At 42.3% G+C, this 26524-nt stretch overlaps 2 protein-coding genes across 2 annotated transcripts in view; both read left to right on the forward strand.

The window, feature by feature from the left end:
* The first annotated feature begins 5930 nt into the window (after positions 1-5930).
* Positions 5931-7896, forward strand: LOC109303219 (jerky protein-like). The gene is given in 3 exon segments (XM_019525392.1): positions 5931-6601; positions 6603-6698; positions 6700-7896. Coding segments are annotated over 3 exon segments (1203 nt in total). The 5' UTR covers positions 5931-6136; the 3' UTR covers positions 7342-7896.
* Positions 7897-12929: 5033 nt separating this feature from the next.
* PPP4R1 (protein phosphatase 4 regulatory subunit 1) overlaps positions 12930-26524 on the forward strand; it is a 72816-nt gene continuing 59221 nt past the window's right edge. The window contains exons 1-2 of the mRNA XM_019525380.1: positions 12930-12946; positions 19323-19458. Coding sequence (XP_019380925.1) covers positions 19400-19458 — 59 coding nt within the window. The 5' untranslated portion in view covers positions 12930-12946; positions 19323-19399. The remainder of the gene's footprint in view (positions 12947-19322; positions 19459-26524) is intronic.

A 26524-nucleotide genomic window follows, 5' to 3' on the forward strand; every position in this document is an offset into this window, starting at 1 on the left:
GCGTCTGCATCTGTCGGCCACGGCTCCTTTCCTAAATGCAAATCTTGTCTTTGTGGCAACAGTTAGTTCAAGTTAGCCCACAAGTTCCAGTACTTGAACTAGCTTAGCTTGAGCAAGAACAAACAGTGACCATTTAGCAAGACCGTATTTGAATTAAGACGAATGATTCGATTAACGGATGATGAATCATTGTTACTCAAGCTGCTACATCCCTACAGCATAGCTAGCTCAAACTCTGCAGCATTCAATTTTCATATCACAGAAGCCAGCTAGTTCAAGCTTGAAGTACCGCCTAATTTCACCTACGTGGTTTTGTGCCTGGCAGGCTTTCGGATTATGGGCAGAACTGCTGTTGCAAGATCAAGCCATAAATGTGTGGATTACTGTGTTGCATTGGATCTAGTGCTATCTTTTGGTCAGCTGAAGATGGAAGTGAATGTTTTTTTTTGCTATTATGGTGTTTTGTAGTGCAGAGGCACCCGAAGTGCAGACTCACTTCCTTGACAGTAGGGAAGGCTGTATAGGAAGAAGCATTTTTATTTTTGTTTGTTTTTAAATGCTTTGCTCTTCCTGAGTCTTGTCTGGTTTAGTCCTTGGCCAGCTTGTCTTCATTTAGAGACACTGGGAATATTAAACTGTTTGGGAAGGGAAAAAGAAACCTAAACAGTAACATGCTTGCATACCATGGTGATGGGTGTGGCATAAAAATCTAGACAGGAAGGAAGGAAGGAAGTTTGTAGACAAAATGCAAATTAAATAACAGTTTACCCCTTAGTCTTTTTTACTTTTTTTTCTTAATTTTTTTTGAACCAAATTGTCACTTCAGTTTTTGCACATACAAAGTTCATTCTGATCTTATCCATATTAATGATGAGTGAGTAGCACAGAATTGGTTATTTTCTAAGCTGTTTACAAGCAGCTGGGGAAAACAGACTCTTTCTAGCTTCACTTGTTCCACTAAAATAATCTTGCATAATTCCCTTGCTTCCTTATTGATTTTTTTTTTTTTTTTTGATGAAGGACTGTCACAGTTCTTTCAGCATCTCCAATTATTGTTCTGCTCGTTATTTCAAAAATAATAAAAAATATGTTCACTGAATTTAAATGTTCTACAAAAGAGTAGCTGACTATGGTTAGTCTCAAGTTTTTGTGCCAGGGTAATTTGGTGGCAGCTGGCTTGGTATTTGTTGTAAGGCTCTCTTTTTCTCTTGAAGATCTGTATTTATAGAATCATGGAGTTGTAAGGAAACTCAAGGGTTATCTGATCCACCCCTCTGCACAAATGCAGGAAAAATGGCAGGCAGGAAGTTTCTCTGAGATTTGAATTCGGGTTTCTGAATTCAAAGTCTTGATGATTATAGCATGGAAACAGCTGAACCATACTTCCATTTATCTTGTAACTTTGTTGAAAGAAATTGTGCAGCATTCACAGTCCCAGTTCTTAGAAAAGCCCTGCCAATATCTACCTAAGCCTCTAATATTTATGTTCCATTTTTCTTTCACTGCTTCTGTATTTTGAGAAATAGCAGATTTCCTAGAAACTGATCTTTAGACTGTTTTGGTAATGGGATCTGTGTTTATAACCAATGAATGATGTCTTGGTCTGGCAAGCCAGGTAGTGAGATTGGTCTCTAGTATATTTTGTAATTATTTTTATATTTACTTTAGCTACAATGTTTAGGTTAAGCAAACAAACAAACACAACCAGCAGGGAAATAAATCTGTGCTACCAAATTAAACTGAATCAATGTTTAAGGCTGTAATAGATGTTACTGTATTCAGATGAGCGGAGCGATCATGAAAGCTTACACATCTTTGATTTCATTAGTCTATAAGGTACCCCTGCCTTCTGCCTGGATTAAAATAGACATAAAGTGTAGTGACAAGTTTAAAAAAAAAGGCAGCTTTATTCATATTACTACTGTCACTGTGGACTTTCTGGTCTGGAGCATTCAAACATAAGATGGTCCATCTTGAGAAAAGAATAGATTAAAATAATATAGAAAGGGTGGAATGTGGTTAAAAGGAATTAAGAGTTCAAGATGGATAAATATATCCATTATGTCCCTCAGAAGTTTTAGAACAAAACATGCTGTTGCTCTGTTTTGAAAAATGACAGTTTTAATAGCACATTTATACAGAGTAATTACTAAACTCAGTTTTACTGTTTAAACAGTGTTTTTGTATTTTAGATGTTCCATATTGCAACTGCTGAGCAATGAGCAAGCTTGGCTCCTTACCTGCTGTTATTATTGAGTTACTCACTACAAGAAAAGATAGTTTTCTTCATTCTGCTGCTCAGAAACTAATTTGCCTATCTTATTCCTGGGTGGGTATGCTGTATGTGAGAAAATACTGTAAATAAAATTGGCAAGAGAGACTAATGATGGGAAGGGGACTATATAGGGAGGTGAAGTGACTTTGCTGGGATCAGAACAGGTTATTGGCAGAACAAGAAATAGAAACTACGTCTCCCTCCCTGTTCTACATTCATTCAAATCCTGCTGCTGCTTTCTGTAGTGGTTTTATACCGGGGTATCCAACCTTTTTGAATGTGGGGCTGGATCACAAACTTTTTATTATGCAGTGGGCTGGCAAGCCATGTTCAAAGACCTCATAGGAAGTGGTATCACATCAGGAAGTGATGTCACGTGATCTTTGACACCAATGAAGTTGCAGGAAGTGACAATGAAATGGGTCTGGAAATGTGGTTTAAAATCCAAAATAAAAACAATATAAAAGTAAGAATGAAATAATACCAAACACTTGACTAAAATAAACACTTTTGCTTCTACTCACTCTCAATGAATGAAAGAAGCATAACGGAAGTCGACAGATCAAATGGGGAAAAGATATCAGCCAGAGTGGAAACTAATCAAAGCAACAAAATATGGGCATTTTTGAGAATAATCTTCAAGAAGATTTATTGAATTAAAAACTTGTTAGTAACACAACTTTAACAAGCAGTAACAAGTTGAACCCCAATCCTGCACAAAGAGAAACAGAAGCAAACACAAGCCAAACACTGGACAGTATTTTTACAGACCTGGTGCCTGGCTGGCCTGGTGCCATGCCTGGGTTGACATGGTGCTGCAGGAGCCGCTTGGCTACAACCGGGTTGACCTGGTGCTGGAGAAGCCGTGGGCCCAGGCCAGGGTTGACCTGGGGCCTGCCTGGCCTGCTGGTGCCATGCCTGGGTTGACATGGTGCTTCAGGAATCTGCCTGGGCAGAACCAGGTCGGCACTGGCAAGGAAAAGCTGGCTTCCCATGTGCTGCTGGGGACAGAAGGAGGCCGGCTAGGTCTGTACCGGCCAGCAGAAGTGGCGGTGGAGCTGTGTGCTGCTCAGGACTGACCAGCGCAGGCTCGTTCCGATTGGCACACGGCTCTGCAGCTGCTTCTGCTGGCCAGTGCAGACCTGGCCGGGCTCCTCCCATCCCCAGCAGCACATGAGAAGCGGCCCCCTCGGCCTCGCACACAGGTGGCCAGGCCCAGAGAGCCACAGCGCCCAAGGGGAGACTGGCCGGGGGGGCAGGCGCCACCTTGCTGTGGGGCAGGGCAGTGGGGCTGGCTTGAAGCGGGCAGGTGAGGAGGCAGGCGCGGGCCACCAGTGCCAGCAGCTGCTGCTTGGCTTCCCGCACAGGGCAGGGGCATGGGTTCATGTCGGGGCAGGGAGGTGGAGGCAGGAGCATGGGCGCTCTTGGACGCGCATCCTCCCTGCCAGTGACTAGTGTGTCCTGGGCCCGCGAGCGGAGCCACTTCTCCGCCACCTGGCGACAAAGTTCTCCCATGAAGCCTCTGTCCTGCGCCTGCCCTGAGCCTGCAGCACTGGCTGTGGCCGCCTGGGCGGTCACCAGCTCCTCAGGGCAGGCGGCCCACTCAGCAGCTGCAGCCAGCGCCACCCCCGGCCAGGGAGGGGTCCGGCCCCGTGAAGGATTCGGCCACGCCGTGCTGTTGCAGTGCGTGTAGAAACCTTGTTCTTCTCCAGCTCTTCAGCAGCCATTAGGAAGCTGCTGAGGGGCTGGGGGAGGGACAAGGGGTGGGAACGAAAGTAAACAGTGTTTACTTTTGTTTTCCGTCACAGCACCGTGGGCCACAGAAAATACTTTGGCTGGCTGCATGGTGGCCTGCTGGCTGTATGTTGGACAAGCCTGTTTTATACTGTCAGTATAATTGCAGTGTGTTTTTCAAACACTGGTAACTGTTAAGCATTTGGTCATTCTGCTCTATTATTGCACTACTGCAGGCAAAAAAATCTGATATTGCACTTAGTCCTCCCAACATTGTCTCAGAGTGCCTCTCTAATTACTGGGGAGGGAAAAGAAAATGACACTTTTCACTTCAGGGATACAGTTGTTTCATGGAGTTGTCAGTTTCCTTGGGCATGTTTATTTTGCTTGTCAAATATAAGCATTTAAGACCAGATCCTCAAAGGTATTTGGCTGCCTAACTCCTCTCTCTCACTATTTTAAATCGGATTTAAGCCTCAAAATACCTTTTGAGAGATTTGGAGCTTCAACTTTTTACAAAAAGAAAATAGGACAAAGTAACGAAGTAGAAAATGAATAGCTGAGGCATAGTTTTTCTTCAGAAACAGAGGGACATAAGTCTTAGTTTATTACTTGGTATGCACCCAAAACGTAAGGGCCATATTATTGTTAATATACTGTTGCAGCTTCTATTGATGTGATGGTGCTTGGTTTTATAGAGCAGGTGACTCTTGAACTCATGCCTCTAACCTATGTGAAGGCAGTAACTGCTGTAGGATGTTATTAGTCCTGTGGTTCTGGGATGTGGTAGGGAAGCAGGGGAGACTGAATAGGCATTACTCACTTCATTTGTGCTATTACACTTATCTTCCTTATTTGTCTTTACACTGCTATCCCAAAACTTCATTTTATAAAGTCCTTCCACTAAAAGAAATTTCAAGATTTACTAAGCTCATTCAGTGGTGCAGAGTATATCAAGTGTTTTGGTAGGGAATTGGTTAGGCTCTTTGATGATCAGTAATTTGTTTTTGAGGAAAAACTGCACATGGAGACCTGCTTGAGGGATTTTTCAAAATATGATGATTCAGTTACTTCAAAGCATGTTTTAACTCAAATCTGTATCATTAATGTTGAGTGTGATATAGTGGGTAGATCTGAATATTTATAGATGACTATATAACATGACTTTCTGGAATTATAAGACACAATATGCTGTCTTTTTCTCATTATATTGTCTTGCAAATGCACACTTTTTCTTTAGAATGATGCTGGTATAGAATCTGTTTTTGCCATCCTTGCTCAGGCTCAGTAGTTTGTTCCATGAGATGTTCCATGGAGTTTGTAGGTGCTACTTGGTTAATGGGTTGATTTTGCTTCCCACTCAAGAAGGGAAGCAAAATCAACCCATTGACTAAATACACTGCAGGAATGTTCCCACAGGTGAATCTATGGATTCTGCTTTAGACGGTGCTTTATCAGTTTCTGGTATTTTTCCCATTATGTTAATTACTTGAATTTGATAAATGACATAAGTAATACAGGAATAAAAATGGGGTTTGCCACCAGGATTCTGTCAAAGTACCTTATTTTGTCAATATTAGCAGCTGAGGTATTCATCTGTGCCTGCTACTCATCTGTGTCAGCAACAGCATATTACTATAGTGCATATTTAATATGTTAATTAAAACCCTCTATAAACCAGGATTTGTAACATTTCATTGGAGTCTGTCTCTTATTATGTGCCATATTTACTTGCATACAGCATGCACCCTTTCCCCTAGAACAGGGGTGGGATAAATGTGGCCTGCAGGCCAGATGTGGCCTGCCAGGTCATTCTATTTGGTCCGCAGGGCCCCTAAAAATTTAGAAAATTAATACGGTAAAAGATGCGTTATCTGGAACTTTATCATCCAGAATTCTCTATTAACCGGCATCTGTCACAGACACTGTCTTGCTGTTCGGGACGCAGTTGAGTGGTGTCCCTAGCGGCAGTCTCTTCTGCCATTGTGATCACGTTGAGCTTGTGCCTGTGCTTTTGGTCACACTGTGATTGCATTGAGCTTGTGCTTGTGCTTTTGATCACGCTGTGATCACGTTGAGCTTGTGCCTGTGCACAATATTGCTGAATATCTCGCCCATCCTGCAACTATGGCTACCAATACTCCATCAACAAGCAGAGGACAGAAGCAAAAGCATGTTGTTTTGACGATTACGCAGAAATTGGACATAATTAAGCGCCTGGAAAAAGGAGAAAACAAGAACAGGTTGATGCAGGAATTCAGTGTTGGCTCATCTACAATCTATGACATCAAGGCACAGAGGGCAGAGTTACTCCAGTCCGTGATGAATTCTGAGACAAGTAAATTCATTGAGCAATGCCGTACTCTGCACAAACCAAAATTGGAACAATTAGACAAGATATTGTATGAATGGTTTACCTTAAAACATTCAGAGGGAGCTTCAATTTCTGGCCCAGTGCTGATCAAAAAAGCAAAAGACTTCTATCGACAAATGGGAATGACCGAGGCCTGTGTTTTTTCAGATGGATGGTTGTCTTGCTTCAAACTTTGCCATAGTATCAGAAGGCTTGATGCGTCTGGAGAAAAAAAAATCTGCTGATCACGAGGCTGCTGAAAAATATTGTGGATTTTTCTAGAAATTGGTGGTGGAGTATGACATATCCCCAGAGCAGCTCTACAACACTGATGAAAACTGGCCTTTTTTGGCATTGTTTGCCAACTTCTACCCTGACTGGTACAGGTGAGGTTGGTGCAGCTGGTTTTAAGCAGAGTAAGGACCGCCTGACTGTACTTATGTGCACAAATGCAGCGGGCACACACAGAATCAAGTTGCTAGTGGTTGGAAAATTCAGGTGACCAAGAGCTTTCAAGGGTATCTACGTGTTGAGTACAAGGCACCAACCTAATGCATGGATGGACAAGGAAATATTTTTGCACTGGTTTCACCGTGTCTTTGTACCAGCAGTGAAAGAGCATCTGAAGAAACTTGGAAAGCCAGAAGACACAAAAGTTATTCTTATTTTATGTAACTGTCAAGCTCACCCTCCTGAAGCAGAGTTAGTATCTGGAAATATTTTTACCATCTTCCTGCCTGCAAATGTCACCTCACTCATACAGCCTATGGATCAGGGGATTATCGAAAACCTGAAATCCATCTACAGAAGGGATTTTATGTGGAAGCTACTCAACTATGAAGGCAGTTTCCAAGAATTTCAGTCACAGTATACCATTAAGGATGCAATTTTCAATGTGGCATGTGCCTGGTGTGCTGTGAAGAATACAGCTTTAAGGAAGGCTTGGAGAAAATTGTGGGCAGCAGTGATGTTTGCATAGTGATCTTCTGATGAAAAAGAATTTGCAGGTTTCAATGTGAGACATAAAAAAGAATCATTAAAAGAGATTCTTGATGTCCTTCAAAATGCTGACCCTGCTCACCCACTCACTAAACTCAAAGATACTGAACTTGAAGAGTGGGTGAACATTGATCAAGACCTTGATGCTGCACAAACCGTTACTGATGCTGAAATTATAGAAAAGGTTGTGCATCCGGACAGATCTACTGCACCTGAACAAGACTCAGAAGAAGATGACCACAGTGAAGATACTAAAGTGGCTTGGGCTACTGCTGCACAATGTCTGGAAACGTTTGTGAAATTTGCTGAGCAGCAGTCTTCTTATTCTGCTCAGGAAGTGATGCAACTTCATCTTGTTCACAACAATTTCCTGAAAAAAAATGCAACTGACTTGCAGGCAGGCAGACATCCGCAGGTTGCTTCAAAGAGCTTCTGCAGCTTGTGTCAAGGATCAGATACTGATGTTGATGAGCCTCAAGAAGAGGCACACTCCGAAGCAGAGCTTTCAGAAGCAGCTGAGAGGCAGTAATAGTACAGTATACAGTATACTGTTTTCTTTATTATTCCTTATATCATAGTTAAAATATTAAAAGTTGTTATATCATAGTTAAAATGTTATGTTAAAAGTTGTTATATCACAATTTAAAATGAAGGCTTAGTTTCTTTTTTGAACAAAAAACCTCTCAGATAACTGGCATATTTGATTACCCAGCACCCCCCAATTCCCATGGATGCCTGTTAACAGAGCTTTTACTGTATTTCTCTGCCCTGGCTGCCTGTTATGTGGCCCTCGATGGCTTGCCAGAACTCAATCAGTGGCCTTCTGCTCAAAATAATTGCCCACCCCTGCCCTAGAATCATCCCTTGAAAATTCAGGTGCATTGTCTTAAGCAAGGAGGTTGTATTGTTCTCCCCTCCCCCTCCAAATAGAAGCAGAGTAGAGTTAGCAAATAGATGCCATGATTCATGTGGATTGTGGTGGGGGGAGGAGGCAACAAATCCCAACATGACAGCCAGAGCATGGCTCGCAAGGCCATTTTGCTTGGAACACCATGGTGGTACACATACAGCTGCTGTCAGCAGTGAGGATCGGGCCTCTCGTGGCTCTCCCGTGAACTGCCCCGGCATGGGTCAGGGTTGTGGTGTTTTTGCCACTGTGGCCAAAAATGTTGCCAATCTCTGGTCTGGGGCCTAGCCTTCCTGTCCTGTAACACCAGGAAGCTTCTGCTGCCTCACCCATACTGTATCCTGGGATGCCATTCTCTCTCAGCATGCTTTGTTGTCAGAAGGAGTTTCTCTGTGTCACAGCTGGCCATAACTAAAATTTTTTTTCCTACATTCTGCCTTCCAAAGACAACATCCGTGTTTTATTTATGGGTGTGAATGATATGTGAGAAAATACAGTAGAATAATTTGGGACAATTGCAAAAGTGGTTTTATAAGTACAGTACAGAAGTGAAAGTGTTAAGTGAGGACTGAATAAGTAAGCATTGCTGAGAGGTGAAAATGGTGAGTTATTTTTGTTTAGAATAAACAGAATTAAAAAGAAATATTATGTTGTCTGCTAGTTTGATCCTTCTAGCCCGAAAATGGGGATTGCTCATGCTATGCTGAACTGCCTTTCTTTCCAAGTTTATGCAGCTAAAGTTTAAGACTTATAAAAACTAGAACAGTAGAGGCAAGTCCTTGGTCAAAAATAGTAAGGTGCATTTACACTATAGTTAGCAATGTTGGGTGATGAGATGATAGGTAAAGGAGTGTTGGGACAAAGAATAATTTGATAGTGCCTGAACATGTTTAAACTAGCTTAGTTTTCCTGCGTAGAAGTGAGTGGTATATTCTGAGTTGTCAAATTTGAATTTGATTGCTGTTGCCTGCACAAGATTATAGACTTATTCAGTAATGTGACTACAGCACTCTGGTTTCTTTCTACACAGGCCAGAGAGGCCTGGGTTTAAATTCTGTAATCTGTAAACAATGTCATCTAACCTAGTGGTACTCAGCGTTTTGGCTCTGTGGGCCAAATGAATGGGATGGGGCCAGTTTGTGTGCCAGATTTCGACCTCACCCCCCAGGATTGGACCTGCATCCCTAGATCTAAACCGTGCGGGCTGCACCCAGCCCCACATGCATGAAATTAGAGGCAGCACAGGGTTACAGAGACCCATTCAGTCCTGTGCACCGGGACTAGGGCCCTGTGCCACCTTGCATGCCACATTTAGATTCGGATGGCAAGTCAGCAAGAGTCAGATCTGTCCTGTGGGCCAGGGGTTTAGCATCCCTGATCTAACCCATTGCCAGGATGGTTTACAGCAGAGTTTGGCAGCCTGTGGCCCATTGGCTGTAGAGATTGGATCTCGTCCGCAAATGTCTGATCTGGCTGAGGTCTGTTAACCATGCACCAATCCCCTTCTGCCACCCCAGCTATCAGATTTGATCCATGTTTTACTACAGGTATGCCAGTTTCCTCCTGCTGCTCCAGCTGTGCCTGCTCTATGTGGAGGGCTTCTCTCTCGCCCCCTAAGCATATCCTCTGCTTACCATTGTTGCTGAGTAGGCCACTTGAAACCATCCCTTGCCATGATATTCGGCAGCCTGTTTTTCAGTGGAGGCTGCATTAGAGGGACAAGAGAGTAGCCCTTTGTACAGAGTGGGGAATGCTGAGTCAATGGCAAGGGATTGGCAGTGTCCAGGTTGCAGGTGTTGGCCCACTGCTAGTGAAAGGTTGCTGACTCCTGGTCTACACTGCTGTTGTAACTATCATTACCTGCAGTCACTGGCACTAGACAGTGAAGGAATATTGAAGAAAAAAAGTTAGTGTAGACACTGTCAAACATGGCTCTAATGTTGCTTTGCTGGCTAGCTAGTAATGTCTATTCTGTTTATTTGAAATTGTTACTACAACAGAGGTTAAATAATTTATTTATAGGTAAGGCCAATATGAGAGCTACCTGAAAGTGTTCCAAATGGATTAGATGAATTGACCCCCCTCCCCTCCACCCTTGCATTCAGGGAGCATTATGCAGTGTTCCTGCCTGAAACTACAAAACCAACTTGTCAGGATATATATGCATGTAACTGGCTCCCTTTTTGTTTAGCCTGGTTGTATGTTCCAACCCATACTGAAGACTGAAACAGGATACAGCAGCTTCTTAGATATCTGAATTGTGTGGACCCAGTCTAGAATCATATTTCAGATATTAGAAGGAGAGTGCTTCAGATTGTAGAAGTAGAATGTGTAATGGTTCAGTGAATGTGTGGGTAAGGTCAGGAAACAAGTTTTCATCCGTTTGGGAGTAAAAAAGGTTACCATGAATTATAATGTATTATAGATTTGAATTTAATTATTTAGAAATGGAAAAGTAAAGACTAAATGGTCAGAATTACCCTGAAGTAAATGCTAAATATCGAATGAACAGGCATATTGTTTTATTCTATCTGGTTGCTCAGTAAACAAGGTGTTTATATTGACTTTCATATAGTGAAGCTTATCTTGAAACAGAAAATCAGTAACCTGTATAATGACATTTCAATGTTAACCTAGGAATAATAAATACATGTGAAATAGCTATCATTAAAATTGTAAAATCTTCCCGAGTTTGTCATATCCAGAGAAGTCAGCATTTTTGTGGTGCTTCCTGCTTCTTATTCTGGAGTGGCTCCCTATGTGGACCCTCAATCTAGGCTCTCCCCAGGGAGATATTCCAAAAGAGTAGCTGCAGAATTACTTATTCAGAGGTAGCTATTCAGTCAACTTCCTGTTGTGGGTATTCAGGGCTTGCCTACATTTCATTTTAGGTCAACAGATTTTATCCTTATCCTTTTTTGTTTGCTTTTAAAGATGGGAAAAATTACATGTCTTGCTAGATTTCTCTGTCAAACTCATTTTATGTTCATTTGGCACAAGAACTGAGGCAGGAAAGTTGCAATGCTTTGTAGTGAACCATGCTGGTCCTCAAGAGCTTTGCGTGTGGCTGAGAGCAAAAACCAGGAACCTCAACAGTTTTAATATGCCAAGAGATTACCCCCTTTCCTTATTCCTCCAGATACTGAAAAATTTAAAAGGGGGAGGAAAGGGATGCTCACAATTCTACAACTTGACTGCTTTGTGGAATTCCTTTTTCCAAGAGAAAAACTTGCGTTCATAGCTATCCCAGGATAGTGGTGTTCTGTATGCAACATTACAAAAAAAAGTCTAACAGGAAACCATTTGAGTGCACAGCATACTTTGTGATCCTTGGAGAAGAATGTAACTTATTGCCAACCTCATTCACCTTAATTAGATGTTCCATGTTATTGTTCAACTGCTAATATGAGTGATTCCAAGAAATCGTCAGTGTATGGCAAGGCACTTAGGGAAATTTTTCACTCTTAGTAGTTATAGGTCATATAAGTGAAATGAATGATCAGGTATTTTGACATTCGGAAATATAAGCACACATTGAGAAGGGGTTAAATCTAATTTGTATCCATACAGGTCCCAAGTATGATCAAGGAGGAGTGCAGAGTGCTGTGCTAAATCAATGCAGATATTGATTAAATACTGTTTGTATTTAAACACACTAAAATGTGTATCTTGGGTTCTATAGAGTTACTCTAAATAACTCTATTTAGAGTTTCTTTCTGCAACTGCAGAAAGAAATAGTCAAGGTAGAGTGGAAAAGAAGTCCTCTTGGTACTACAAATACAACCATGATAGAGGAACTGGTTACAGCTCACTTGCCTACTAACCTGAATCAAACATGGTTTCAGTTTACAGTGCCAAATTAAAGTTTACATTTTCTCTGCAAAGACGTTAAAAATATTTTGTTTCCTCCCCTACTTTATGGTATGAAATGAAAGACTGAAAAGGGTACCTCTTTCTCATTCTTCAAGGAACAAATCCTTTCAGGGGTGTTAAAGAATACATATTTCCAGATTTGGCACCTTAATTGAAGGAGGAAAGGATAGGTCTTGAAAAAATGAACTATAACACAGCATTTTTTCTTTGCTGGTTTGGTGTAAGCATTAACTTATTTCATGAAAACAGAATTCAGACTCTCTGACTAAAATTATTTAATGTATTTTAATAGAATCTCGTACAGTAATCTAGGTATTTTTTTCTAATTGCTTTTGTATATTTTAAGGTAGATAAAGCTTTGGTAAGGGTTCATGTTAAAACAGTGAACGTTTTGCTACAGATCCATAGTCATGAATTTGCATTCCACTCCAGACTTGTCCCAAAGGCCCAGTTAACCGTGCTGTGATTTGGTACCTGGTTATCATGCTGTATGGGATAGCAGCCACATCATTCCCTTGTGGGTACTGTTGGTGACAGATTCTGGTATGTGTTAACTCTGGTAGGATGTTGAGCAACCAGTGTTTAGGATAGACTTGGGTTTGGATAACAGACCAGTAAGAACCTCTTTCCTCACTTGCATACCACTTTTATTAAGAGAGAAGACCCCATAAAAATCTCAGGCTATCTTTTTATGTCATTAAGAAGCAAAGAGTAAGCCCAATACTTTGTTTTCTTCTTTTTCAGGTTACATTTAACCATGTTTCACACAGGTTTTCATCATGCTTCAAGCATGCTTTCTGAAAAGGTATTAAACTATTTTGTCTGATCTATGCTAAAACTGTTTTCATTAACACTTACAGCAAACATTTACTGAAAACCATGTTCAATAACACGTTTCCCTTAAATGCACATGAAGGTGGTATTGCAGGTCTCATCAACCAGAAGAGCTTTCTTGCATCTCTTCACCTGGAACTAGACTAATATGCTTCCCTAACACAAGGACAGGGCATCCATGGTAACTGTTAACAACCATATTAGAATGCATGTCTGACTGTTTACTGTAGCATATCAAACTGGGATAGCACTGTTTTAAGCTGTGTGGTATACATACTACTGTAGTTAGAACTTGTTTTTTCCATGCTTGTGCTATGCTGTTGCAGCACCACTGTCCTCTGACTATCTTCCCTTTAGTTCAGTGGTTACCAACCAGTGGATCAGATCCACTGGTAGATCTCAGAGCCTCTTGGAGTCCATCTGAGCTTGGGGTGGGGGGCTGAGTGTCTGCATGCATGCATGCACGCACCCCAGCTCAGCAGGTCAGTCCATGGGGGGGGGAAGGGGCGGGGGCTAGATTGAAGCTCCCACAGTGAGGGACAGTGCTGTAGAGGCAGTAGCAGGGGTAGGTTGAGTGGGGCCCCGGATGGGTGGGACTTACCTGCTGGGGAGGTGCACCCCCAAATATTTTTTCTCCCTCTGTCTTGATGTGCCCCCCTCTCCCCCCTCCCACCCCCCAACTTCCCTCCCCACAGACTTACCTGCTGGGGAGGTGCACCCCCAAATATTTTTTCTCCCTCTGTCTTGATGTGCCCCCCTCTCCCCCCTCCCACCCCCCAACTTCCCTCCCCACAGACTTACCTGCTGGGGAGGTGCACCCCCAAATATTTTTTCTCCCTCTGTCTTGATGTGCCCCCCTCTCCCCCCTCCCACCCCCCAACTTCCCTCCCCACAGACTTACCTGCTGGGGAGGTGCACCCCCAAATATTTTTTCTCCCTCTGTCTTGATGTGCCCCCCTCTCCCCCCTCCCACCCCCCAACTTCCCTCCCCACAGACTTACCTGCTGGGTGGGGGGAGGGGGTGGCAGCAGCACACTGTAGATCTTAGGTTGTTTTTAAATGCCAAAGGTGATCTACTTGAAAATGTTGGAGACCACTGTTTAGTTTCTGGCCTGTCACCAAAGCAGTGTGAGATTTGAAAATGTCAAGTAGAACTGTGGGGAGAAGAAGCAAAGTTCTCAAATTCTTCCATATAAGGACAGTTTCTGAAGTCTGGTTCTTGAAGCAGAGAACAGGATGAATACTTGACTCCTGCTGGAGTTGTTCAAAAGCATTTGCACATCAAAATGATAGATATTCTAACAGTACTTATGGAGAAGTAGGGACCATTAGCTAGAGTCCTTGCAGTGATTGTGCATGGTTCCTCATGCACCCGTGGGATAGCTGGCTCAAAGCAGTGGCTGGTGAGTGTGTTTAACCAAATAGACTTTCACCAGGAACACAGGCTAGTGAGAGCAAGTTGTTCTTGAGAACTAAATACATACAGCTTGAGTAGGGAGACAGCAGGGTTTGGAGACATGGAGATCAGGTGGATTTATCCTCCCTTTTCACTCCCATTGCCCCTACAAAGTTGCTTCATTGCTAGTTATACTGGTGTATGAACTTTTCTGTTGCTCATTGGACCAAAACTCCTATCTAGTAAGCTGTATATGATTTTTCAGCTAGGAAAGGTGTCTGTGCATCACGGCAAGGAGCTCTTGAGACAGCCTCGGGGACAAATGCTGCTGTCTGAAAGGTATCTCTTTGTTATCTCTGGACAAAGTGAGACAAATACAAAGGGAATTGCAGCTTATCCCTTGCTGTCATTGGCTGCCTTCTGTTACCGGGAGATTGGTGAACTCTGCCGGCTACTTTTGATAAAATTCCCTAAACCTGTAGCAAATCATGCAAATTAAACCATTGTAAATAAAGAAAAGTGTTGTACCCTGTTGGGTCAACATGGAGAAAAGAGAGCTTAGGGACTGTTAAGAATATGGTGGTTCTGAAAATGAAACGCCAAGATAAAGCTTCTGAAGGAGACTTTGGACGGTTTTAGAAATTCATTTGTGCTTCAGTAAATCAGGGTTGCCGCAAAGATTCTTTTCTCTCTTTTTTGTGATTAGCAAATAAATTGAGGTCTAGCAAAGTTCTGTAATTCTAAATAATCTTGACTCTTGTGTCAGTAACACATTTCCGTAGTTCTTTGTACTTATTTTGATGGCTTGCGTTACAGGTATAAAGTGCTGTATAGGCACTGACTAAACAGATTTACAAGAGCTCACACTTTCTCTTTTCATTCAGTTGTGTGTGATTTGGATCCTTCCAAGAGGCTTTTTTTTTTTTAAATTCGCCAATACCACACCTAGGATCCTAGATAGTAAGGCATCTCTTAAAACCTATACATAGCAATACAGAAGTGGCAAATGTCACTTAACATGAAACAGTGTTTGTCTACCTACAGTTATTTATCTTGATTCAGCTGTACAAAATTAAAAATTAGCGTGATTATGTAGCTGTACTGGTATTACCCTTTTCTTGAAAGAACAGTACCAGCATAACCACAAATGGATGTTGCAGTATTATTTTTTCTAATTGATTTAACTCTGTATCTCTCTCATCACTGGCATGCTCCTTTAATGAAAAAGAGGTGTATTCCTTAGCCCTTAGTTAGTAAACTTGAATTAAGTCATAATGAAGGCAAAGCAGCTTGCGAGTTTTAAGTGAGTTAACAGGTAGAATCAAATTATATGAGGGGGAGCCATATTTTAGCTCATATGAAAACCACAGCCTGTCTTGTTTTTAGTAGGTCTTTACTTTGAGTTAACTTAATAATGCACCTTTATCCACCCTCCTCCCTGTGAAGATAAGGCCATATTCTCAAAATAAACCCTTTATCTCAAACACCTTAGTCCTCTTCAAACACCTATACGAACAGGGTTGCTAAGAGTTCTTGCTTAGTGCTGTAACCCCTTGTCTTACAACAATGATGCCTGAGTTCTCCTGATGAGTACTGTATTTACTCTATTCTAAGATGAATCCTACCCCCCCCCCAATTTGGCATGGGGGAAAAGGTACCTCATTTTACAACTGAGTATGAAGGTGGTAGTGGGCAGAAGGCTGTTGTGGCTTGGGTGCCAGCCCTGTCTCCCCCCTGCAACCTCTTCTACCCCATCTTTCCCTTCCCATATACATCTGCTCTCCCATCTGCCTTTTTCCTTTCCCCACTTCGCTGACAGGCTTGGTTCACCTTGCAGCCTGGGGCACTGAGCACAGCCTCAGCCTGGTTCTGTAGCTGTAGTGTGCAGCCCACACGGCTGCTATGGGGCCAGGGTGGGGCCATGCTCCATGCCTCGGGTTAGAATAGGGATGAAGCTTGCTGGCACAGAGCAGTGGCTGCAGGGGGTGGGGAGCATAGAGCAGAGGCTAGGGAAGGTTGGGACCTGATGCAGTGAGAGGGGGGCAGGCATGAGTAGGAGGCAAGCTACTTGACCTCCCCTCATTACCTGCCTCCTACTTTCTCCCCACTGCAGTGGTGGGAGGGATGAATTAAAGATGATCCTCCAATAATTAGATTCTGTATTTAGAAAATTGTAACAAATTTATACATTTCCCATACATAGAATCTAATTATTGGAGGGGGTCGTCTTAAATTCAGGGTTGTCTTAGATTCAGGTAAATATGGTAGTTCATTATTCTCCACCTAGCCTTATTCCACTTCTGGCACATACTTTTCTTCCTCCTCCTGTTTCACTGTTTCCAACACTTACCAGTTGCTAACCTCTATCTTTTCTACCCACCAAGTTTTCCACTGCCTTTCTACCCTATCTCTCTAGCTCCCCACTTACACAAATCTTACTTCTTTCACTTTCCATCTCAGTTTTCTTAAGAATGGCATACATTTGACTACTTGCTACTGTAGGTTTAGATCATTTTGTCTTTTTTTTTAGGATGGGATTTATTTCTAGTCATGGTGAATGGAAATATAATTAAAGTAGCCTGGTCATCTTGGTGGGGTTCTGTCTACTCACAACTAAGCTTTGTACTAACACAGTTGTGCTGCTTCATGAACATTTCTTTGGTATTATCTGTCATTGTACCAGGATAGCATATTTTACTTGGTGGTCTTGAATATACACACTTTCTAAATCTCAAAAACTTCTGTAAGTGTATAGGAAAAAGTGTAGTATTAAGGAAAAATACATTTTGAAACAAAAATGTAAATGTTCTGTGGAAAATCAGAGATGCCTGCATATGAGGCATTGAAAATTTTGCCAGAGGGAGAGAGGCATGTCTAAAAACGTAACTCATATCTTTTAGTTTAATTTTATAACAGATGAGTGGAGAAGAGTGGCAGTTTTTCTTTCATTTAAAAAAAATACTTCTAGACCAATGGTGCTCAATCTTTTTGTCTCATGAGCTGGATGGGCAGTGCAGTTCCAGTTCCTCTGCAGGCTGGATCCAGTCAGTGGTCCGAATCTGTCACTGGGGACAGGTGCAGCCAGGGACTCATTCAGCTGTGTGGAGGAGGGTTGGGGGCAACTCATCCCCAATCTAGCTGTGTGGGGGAGAGGGGCTTGACTCAGCTTGTGGGAGGTGGGGAGGGTGTATAACCCAGTCCTGATCCAGTTTTGCGGGGTGGGGGGAAGGGAGTGTGGCCTGGCTCTGAAATACCTGTGCAGGTAGGAGGAGGTTTGGTCAGCCCCAGCCTGGTTGGGTGGAGGGAAGAGGGTGTGGGCCTGGACCTGCAAGGAGGCAGGGAGGATGGACTGGCCTGGACCCGTGAGGAGGGGTGGAGAAGGGGGCATGGGTTAGCCCTGAACCAGCTGCGCAGGGGGAGGGGGCATGGCTTAGGCCCAACCCGACTGGGTAAAGGGAAGGGGATGTAGCTTGACCCTGATCTGGCTGTGCAGGGAGCAGGTTGTGGCCCAGCTCTGATCCACCACATGCGGTTTGGGATTTTGGCAGCAGGGAAGAGTGGCAGTATATCTGCTGCTGCCAAATTTTCTGACCTCTTTGGAGCCATGTAGGCCAGATTCCAAGGCTTCACAGGCCCACATTTGGTTCGTGGGCTGGAGGTTGAGTACCCCTGTTCTAAGCTATATATTGAGGCTTCAGTCTTGGAAATATAGTGTGGCAGAACTTGTATAGTCAGACTAGATGCAGTTATACGATAGCATAGAATCAGACCTATAGGGGCAGACGTGTGACTTGGGGGCTCTATCTTACAGTCTCACAAGTAGGAGTGGTACTATTTTGAAGTCAGAGGAAATATACAGATAAGTAAAGATTGGGTCCTTTTTATGTATTGTATTGAGTTTTCAAGTAGTTTAGAGGAGTAATATACTTGGAACGATTAGAACTTGAGCCAGTGAGGAAAGGATTAATGGCTTCATTGAGGTTGAATGTGGATGTGTGTACTTGAGCTTTTTATTGAATTGAGTGCATGTGCATGGCAGTCAGTTCATATATATAGTCTATATAGAATAAATGTGTCAGAATGTTTTTTGGTAAAGCTTCTGAGCCTCAACTGGGAATTTCTATTGCACAGTGGTAAGCACTGTGCCCATTTTGTGAATGCTGCTTCCCAATTGAAAATATTCTAGTAATCTCAGTGGGGTGCTGTGCATACAGTAGTAGGCTCTGTGTACTAAGGCAGCTGTGCTGCTTCAAGTTCAGGAACTAGCATGTGGAATGGGAGTAGTGTGTCTTTGTTGCTTGTCATTGTACCAGGACAGCATAAATTACTTGGTGAAATGAGGTTTTTCCTGGAGGGGGAAAAATAAGGTTAAAACTAGGACCCAACTTTTTAAATTATGGGGGGGACACTGGTTCAGCTTTGCTCAACTGAGACTCTGAGATGCTTGATATTTTCTAACTTGGTGTTTGTTTGCATGGGGTTTTTTTTTAATGTGTGTTTGCTTTGCTTTGTATTTATTAGAGGTTCTTTTCAATTGTGTGGATTTCAGTCCAGAGATGCACTATTTTCCTGTTGACAGCTGTAGTTAGAGTTTTATGAAGATATTTTAAAAAGCTAATGAACTATCTGGCCACATGACAAACAAATGGAAATGTTGTATAACCTAAGTTACTTTAGACATTTGTGAAATTTTGTACTTGGGACATTGGAGCATATCGCACATAAATTGGGCCAGATGCCTTCTTGGAGTAGTTGTTGAACTATATAAAAAAGGCTTTATAGGAAGAAAACTGCTGTAGTGGAAAATGTGTGTATGTGTGGTTTTTTTTGGTTCAGTATATACCTCAGAGACGGATTCTTGCCTAGACTTGCTTGTCTCAGAAAAACAATGGGCATCATTTTAGTGTTCAAGTACTGTGATTATAAGGAATATTTCTGATGTCTCTGCTAGTTGGTGTGGATGACTACAGCTCAGAGTCTGATGTGATTATTATACCTTCAGCCCTGGACTTTGTCTCACAAGATGAAATGTTGACGCCTTTGGGAAGACTGGACAAATACGCTGCAAGTGAGAACATATTTAACAGGTAAGCTCTTTTGTTCTGTGTAAGTAACAGTGTGCATGTGGGAGGTTCATATGTTTTAAATATTTAATTATAGAGTTCATGTGTGTAAAATGTAAATGTATTTTCTTTTAAAAATACATGTTTAGGTACAATTTCATACATTAAAACTCTCAGGCTGTCTCTTCTGCAATGCCATCCTCTCCTACCTCTCCAAAAAAGCAAGGTAGCAGAAAATATTATTACCTGTTTTTTTTTTTAGGGCTCATAAAGTGCACTGTATTAAAAGTTGTTTCATATACTCCTCTTTCCATTAACACTTATATAGTAATTTTGTTTATCCATAGCTTTTTGGAAAAGTTGTATTAGGTACATATTCAGTGTACTGGCATCTGAGAACAAGGAATCCTACTAATTTTGTGATGTGCCAGTTCTCAGCACACCACCACCAGCTCTCTGGGGTCATAGGCTGGGGTCATTGCCATTTTCAGTTATTAAAACAAATTTTACATTTTGTAGATATATGCTCCTGGTTTATTTTTTTTTCACTCCTTGTTTTGTTTCTGGTAATGCAAGTCTCATCACTTCAGGAGTTTGTGTAGTCGCATCAGGCATTCTACAATGTTTGTTACTTAATGCTGAAGGGGTCTTTTTAAATCCAAGTGAAAACATTTTAGCTTGAATTTTAAAGAAGCTGAAAACTTTTACAATGCCTCATATTACAGTTATCTGGTGTTTTTAATATAACTTTTTTTTAACTTAAACCTTTAGAATACGTGTTTGGTTTTTACATTCAGTTTTAATTAAAAAGCTTGCCTTCCATGTACTCTTAATCAGTCACACTGTGGATTAGTCTATTCAGTTTTTTGTTCAGGGTTCCAGTTTTGCAAGGATTTACCCATGTGCTTAATTGTAGTAGCATGAAAATACTACGTAAATGACTAAGTAATATACTCCAGTTTACAAGACTGTTCCACTTTATTACTTAAACTGAACTAAAGTTTCAGATGCTGTAAATTTGAGTAGTTCGGCGTGTTAGAGTCTAAAAAAGAATCTTTTTTCTCTAAGTACCTCATGTTTAAAAAAATTGAGGGGGTTAACTTAAGCTTTTCTAATTGGAGAAAAGTTTGGTGCCTAAAACCTACCTCATTTAACAACCTACGGTTAAATAAGTGGATTCTTAAAGCCCATAACCTTTCCCTTCCCTCCCCATCTTGTTATTATTAAATAGACTTTAAGGCTCATGGTATTTTATTGCAACAATTATGTAATAAAAACCAAGACAGATTTGACATTTTCAGAAGCTTTGTTTTCCAGGTTGTTTCCTTCAGACTTAGGCAGGAATAATACTCTTTACTTGTATATTTTCTCAGGAGATTTTCAGCTCCATTTAAGAAAAGTGAAAGCTGTGTTTTGAGTATGTCTCAGTGTGGATGCCATCATATGTGTGCCTGCACCTTGTGCACAAGCTTGGGATCTTTTCAATAGCATTGACCATTGAAGCCAAACTGCAAAACCAGTCATCCCTCAGTTCTGTCTTACCTCCTGTGATAGCAAGATGGAACATAAGGCTTCTGACCTTTCTAGGGCCTTGCACTTCACCTTATTATGCAGAAATTTCTTTCCCCTCCTCTCCCATTCTTCTGTTTGTTACTTTTCATCTGACCTTCTAAAAAAAAGTTAGCACCTCTCTGCTGTCTTGCAGTGGGCTGAAGGATATAGAAAAACTAAACAAGTACAGAGAAGGGCAACAAAGATGTTTAGTGGTATGGAGGTGCTTCCATATGAGGAGAGACTAAAGAGGCTATGCCTGTTCAGTTTAGAAAAGATATGCTTAAGGGTGGGGGGGGGTCATGATAAGGGTGCACAAAATATTCAGTGGAGAAGAGAAGGTGAATAGGGATTTACTATTTACTGCCTCACAGTACAAGAACTAGGGGTTAAAAAATGAAGCTAGTTGGTGGGACATTTAAAACTAACAAGAGGAAGTTTTTTCACACAGCATGTAATTAAATTGTGGAACTCATTGCCACCAGATGATGTGGAAGCTGACAGTTTAGCCAGGCTCAAAAAAGGCATTGGATAGGTTCTTGGAGGAAAGGGGCATCAGTACCTGTTGAGCACAGGATTTGGGAAGCGTATGAATTAGAACTTCCTATACCTTTAAATGCTTAAGCCTTCAATTGAGAGGGGAATAGTAGGGGGAAAAAACCTTGGTCATACTCGGTTCACTGTCCCTTTCGGCATTCACTGTCTGCCATTGTGACACAAGATACTGGGCAAGTTGGACCTATGGTTTGACTCAGTAAATGGCACTTTTTATGTTCTTATGTTCTATGTTCTTATACCTATTTTCCACCAGCTGCTTGCACACCGGTGTATACTCAGAGCATCTAAACAATATCCATCCTGTGATAGTCAAATGACTTACATCAGCATGCACAGAAAACACGTTTTCTGCCTTGGGGAAGGGCAGATGTTCCAACTGCTATCTTGTCTTATACCTGAAACTTGGAGGACATTAGGCTCAAATTGCATGTCTTGTAACAGTTCATGAAAGCTGCCTATGATTGCAGAGAAGAGACTCCAAACCAGCACTGAGAAGAAAAATCTATTGGCACATCCTGGTAACCAGACATTCTGGCTCTGCTTCCAGCAGGGAAAGGAAACCTGAAAGTGCCAAGGCCACTGATACAAGTACCAGGATCTCTGGTGCCAACTGCAGGACAAGGATGCTGAATGCAATGCATCCATGCCATGCAATATGGTTGCACTGGATGCAGATCACAGCCCAGCAAGGAGGACCCAAAGTGTTCTTCTGAATACTCCTTTATGGTAATGGATTACAGCAGGTCATAAGTCATGAAGAAAGCCCATGTTGTGTCCCAACTCCATGTTCTGTCCCAGTATTGGTACAAACCAACAAGCCCTTGATCACCAAGAGATGCTTTAAAGGAAATGCCTTTGCCCTTCATATCAGCAACATATTATTATCTGATGGAGCGTCATTTCTGGTGATGTGTTTCTTTTTGCTTTCTCACAGTTGCTCCTCTTCATCTCTGAGCAGGGAACGTTAGACTGAAACGTACTTTAAGGAGAGTACTAGCAGTATCCTTCATAGAGCACCAGTGCATAACTAGAAGTGGATGGACTAGCCACAGTCTGGTCACTGTTTGTTCTGTTTACTACTCTGGCTGTGTTGGGCCTGCATTCCCAATGTGAGTGGAAACCCATTTCATGTCAGAAAGAGAAGACTGTCTCTGTCAGTGTTTGTATTAATAACCAACACCCTCTTTACCCTGGAACTGGATAGGGCTTTCCATTTACCTGTTTTCAACGATAGCTTAGAAGTTGGACATCAAGATAGCACCAGTCCAAGAGAACATGTACACATTTTTAAATATTCTCAACTCTGCAAAGTTGACAAGAATTGTCATGCCAGTTTAGTGAGGCCATATTGGATTGGTAAGAGGGACTTTGTTACATCCCAGTCCCATCGCTTCCCTCCGCTTCAGAATGAGTAGAAAAATGCTACTTCATTAGGGTTTCGAATGTTTTGAGGACCATCAGGTATGGCTTCTGCACCCATGGGAATTCCAGACAGGAAGCTCCTTCTTTTTCCTTATCAGCCTTCCTCCAATTTAATGTCACAAATATCAAGGCCTTTTCACAAGTTTTCTGATGCAGGTGAAAAATGTCGGCCTCTTCATGGCCTAGGCCATGTACAGACATTCAGTTTCTCCTGGGAGAGTTGCCTCTCTTTCAGGAGAAACCAGGAGTGCACAGGTGTTAAGGATTTTTCTCCCAGAACAAAAATGACTGCTCCAGGAAAAATAACAACTTGGGCATAGCCAGGATTTAATTATTTCCAAGAGAGTTTCTCTTCAGAGAATGAATATGTACACAACTTTATCCTTCTGAGAGAAGCCACAAGACAGTTCTCCTGCTTCCCAAGATGTTTTACTCCCATCCCTCTTGCCCCCCTGCAGACAGTCACTCAGGCTGGACTCTACTGTTGCAGCCAAGGAAGGAGCAGAACACATGCTTTTATAGTCCCACATTGTGCTGTAGAGAGAAACAGGCTGATTCTGAGCAGTCTGAGTCAGCCAGTTGGGACTGCCCTATGCACTGCTGCTATCTGTCACCAGGCAGACCTGGGGAGCCTGCAGAGCATGTTGGGATGTGTATGAAGCATCAGCTTCAAGCTCTCTGCTCTTCAGGGGTTCAGCAGTCAAATGTTTGTTCTGGTGACTTCAGGTAATTTTTTCTACCAGTAGAACAAGCCCTGAAGAGTTCGCTCAGGTCATTTGAATGTGTTTACACAGACTTTTGGTCCTGCAGGAAACTCAGAATAAGTTGACACACTATCGGGAAGGGTCAGCAAAGTCAGCACTACAAGTGGATGAATTTTATATGGCCACTTGATCCATGGCTATGAGAGTCTCGGTGCCTCTTTTGCTAAAAATAAATAAATATGGATATTCATGCAAAATCATATGAAAATTACTCTATTTCCAAGTATGTTTTACCTTCATAGAATTGAGTGACATTGCTTAGGTTAGGAATTTGTTGAAATGACGTCAGTAGAAGCTGAGCTAACAGATTTATTGTTGTTGAGCCAATCCTAGGAGTCTGTAATTTGCTGTACAAGTACTTCTTATATTTGCCAAAACCAGAAAGGGTGTTTGTTATGTGTATTAATCTTTCTGTTATTGACACGTTTCATTTAGGAATTGCTTCAGAAACCCACTTAGGTTTGACTCCTTGTTTGCCAAATGTTCTTATTACTAATAGTAAAATTGTTCATTTTAAGATTTAATTATTGTAAGCTTGAAGATTTGTCCAAATATTGTTTTTTGGGTTTTGTTTTTTTTCAGAAAGCCATATAGGATCTTTATTTTTCCTCTGCACTTAGGGGGTAAACTTACTCCTTTTACAGAGTTTGAGTAAGCAAGTTATGTATCATTTAAACTCTCTGATAGAAATTTGGAAAGGGGAAGGGACACTGCACAGGAGACTTCTGCATTACTTGTTTGCCATCGGTACTAATTCCAAATAGGTCAACAGATGAAGGGAATCTAGAGTAATGGAGCAAAAGCTTCTGTAGGTCTTAAAAATGTGTCAGGATACATTCCAAAGTAGGAGTGTGCATGTGCAAGATCAAAATCTGTAATAAATATGGTGTTGGGTTCACATATGTGACCCTTACTGCCTTGTACTCCCATGCGAAGACATAAAGGGTAGGCTGGCTGCCAGCTGCCATTAGTTCATTTTGGTATCTCTGGCAATGGGATGCAACTTAGCAGGTCCAAGGAGGTGATACTCCTCCTCTACGTGGCTCTGGTCAGGCCGCAGCTAGAGTACTGCATCCAGTTCTGGGTGCTGCACTTCAAGAGGGATGTGGACAACATGGAGAGAGTCCAGAGGAGGGCCACTCGCATGATCAGGGGGCAACAGGGCAGGCCCTATGAGGAGAGGCTATGGGAATTGAACCTATTCAGCCTCCACAAGAGAAGGCTGAGGGGGGAACTAGTGGCCTGTTACAAACTAGTCAGAGAGGACCAGCAAGCATTGGGGGAGTCCCTGTTTCTCCGAGCATTACCAGGAGTGATTAGAAATAATGGTCACAAGCTGGCAGAGGGTGAATTCAGATTAGATATCAGGAGGCGCTACTTCACGGTCAGGGCAGCTAGGATCTGGAACCAACTTCCAAGCGAAGTGGTGCTGGCTCCTACCCTGGGGGTCTTTAAGACAAGGCTGGACAATCACCTTGCTGGGGTCGTTTGACCCCAGTACTCCTTCCTGCCATGGCAGGGGGTCGGACTTGATGATCTGCTCAGGTCCCTTCCGACCCTACTAACTATGAAGTGTCCAACCTACTAACCCTCCTGTTTTAACTCTGTTAAACAGAGTTCTGAAGAGTAATTGCTGTAGGAAACAACAAGTAAGTATCACCCACCTGTACTGACTCTTGATGGCTAGCAACCCACCACCACACACACCTATTGCTCTCTGCTCTATATGGCAGCTCAGATGCTTCTGCCTTGTGACAAGCTTTGTGGCTTTGAGCTCTGACTTCCTTGCTATGGCTTAATCCAGTGATTTTCAACCAGAGTACCATAGAACCTTGGGGTGCCTTGAGATCCTTTCAAGGGTGATGCAGGCTGCCATGCAATGTTGGCATTGTTAGTGGACAAACATGATTCACCAGATATACTTAGAAATTTCAAATAGGAATCCATAGTGTCAAAAGTATTCTGACATGTCATCTTTCTGAGTTCTTTGCAACTAAAGAATTATTTTCTGTAGTCAAAAAAAGCTGGCATTGTCTGAGAGATTCCTCAAGTCTCTTGAGGAGTTCCTTAAGCATAAAAAGGGTGAGAACCAGTAGGCTAATCCCTCTAACAGAGATATATATACCACATGTCTCTTCTGCTTGGATGACAATTTACTACATAGTTGCTCAATGTATAAGCTATTTTCCTCAAGGTATTGCATGTTGTAGGATGCTTGGTTTGAGGTTGTGCTTACTGGAACAACCAATAAAAGTCTCTTTGGACCCGGAGGAGAAACGTATCGGATCCTTCTAGATGCTAGAAAATGTCCTCTGTTAACATATGTTCCAGTAGAAAAAAAAATCTCTGAATTAGGGATGTGAAAGATTAAGTGATTAATTGTTTAACGGATAAGTGCAGTGATAACCGGTTAGCTTACCAGTTATCATTTAGCTTGGGGCAGGCACAATCCGGCAGAAGGAGGGAAAGAAAAGTTGCACAGTGCTCCAGCAGGAATCACAAGGCAGCAGGGCAGGTAGGAGTGAAGAGGAGGGGAAGGGCAAGGGGGGACTAGCAGTGGCAATGCATAGGAGGTGTATGGGGGTGCATGTGCACTCCCTGAGGGTGCTGGTGCAACCTCTGTTAGGCCACACTCTCTGTCTAGCTGGTGGGTAGTGAAGCGGACGGGAGCACCAGTGCCCCTCCTGTGAGCACCGGCCAGGGAGTGGGGCTGCCAGCAAAAGTGGGACTTCTGGAAGCAGTGCAGTTACTTTTTGGTGAGTGAGATCATTCCCCCGCCCGTCAGTGCAATTGGC

This window comes from Gavialis gangeticus, unplaced genomic scaffold, assembly GCF_001723915.1.
Source record: "Gavialis gangeticus isolate Ggan-Ray unplaced genomic scaffold, GavGan_comp1, whole genome shotgun sequence".
NCBI lineage: Eukaryota > Metazoa > Chordata > Crocodylia > Gavialidae > Gavialis > Gavialis gangeticus.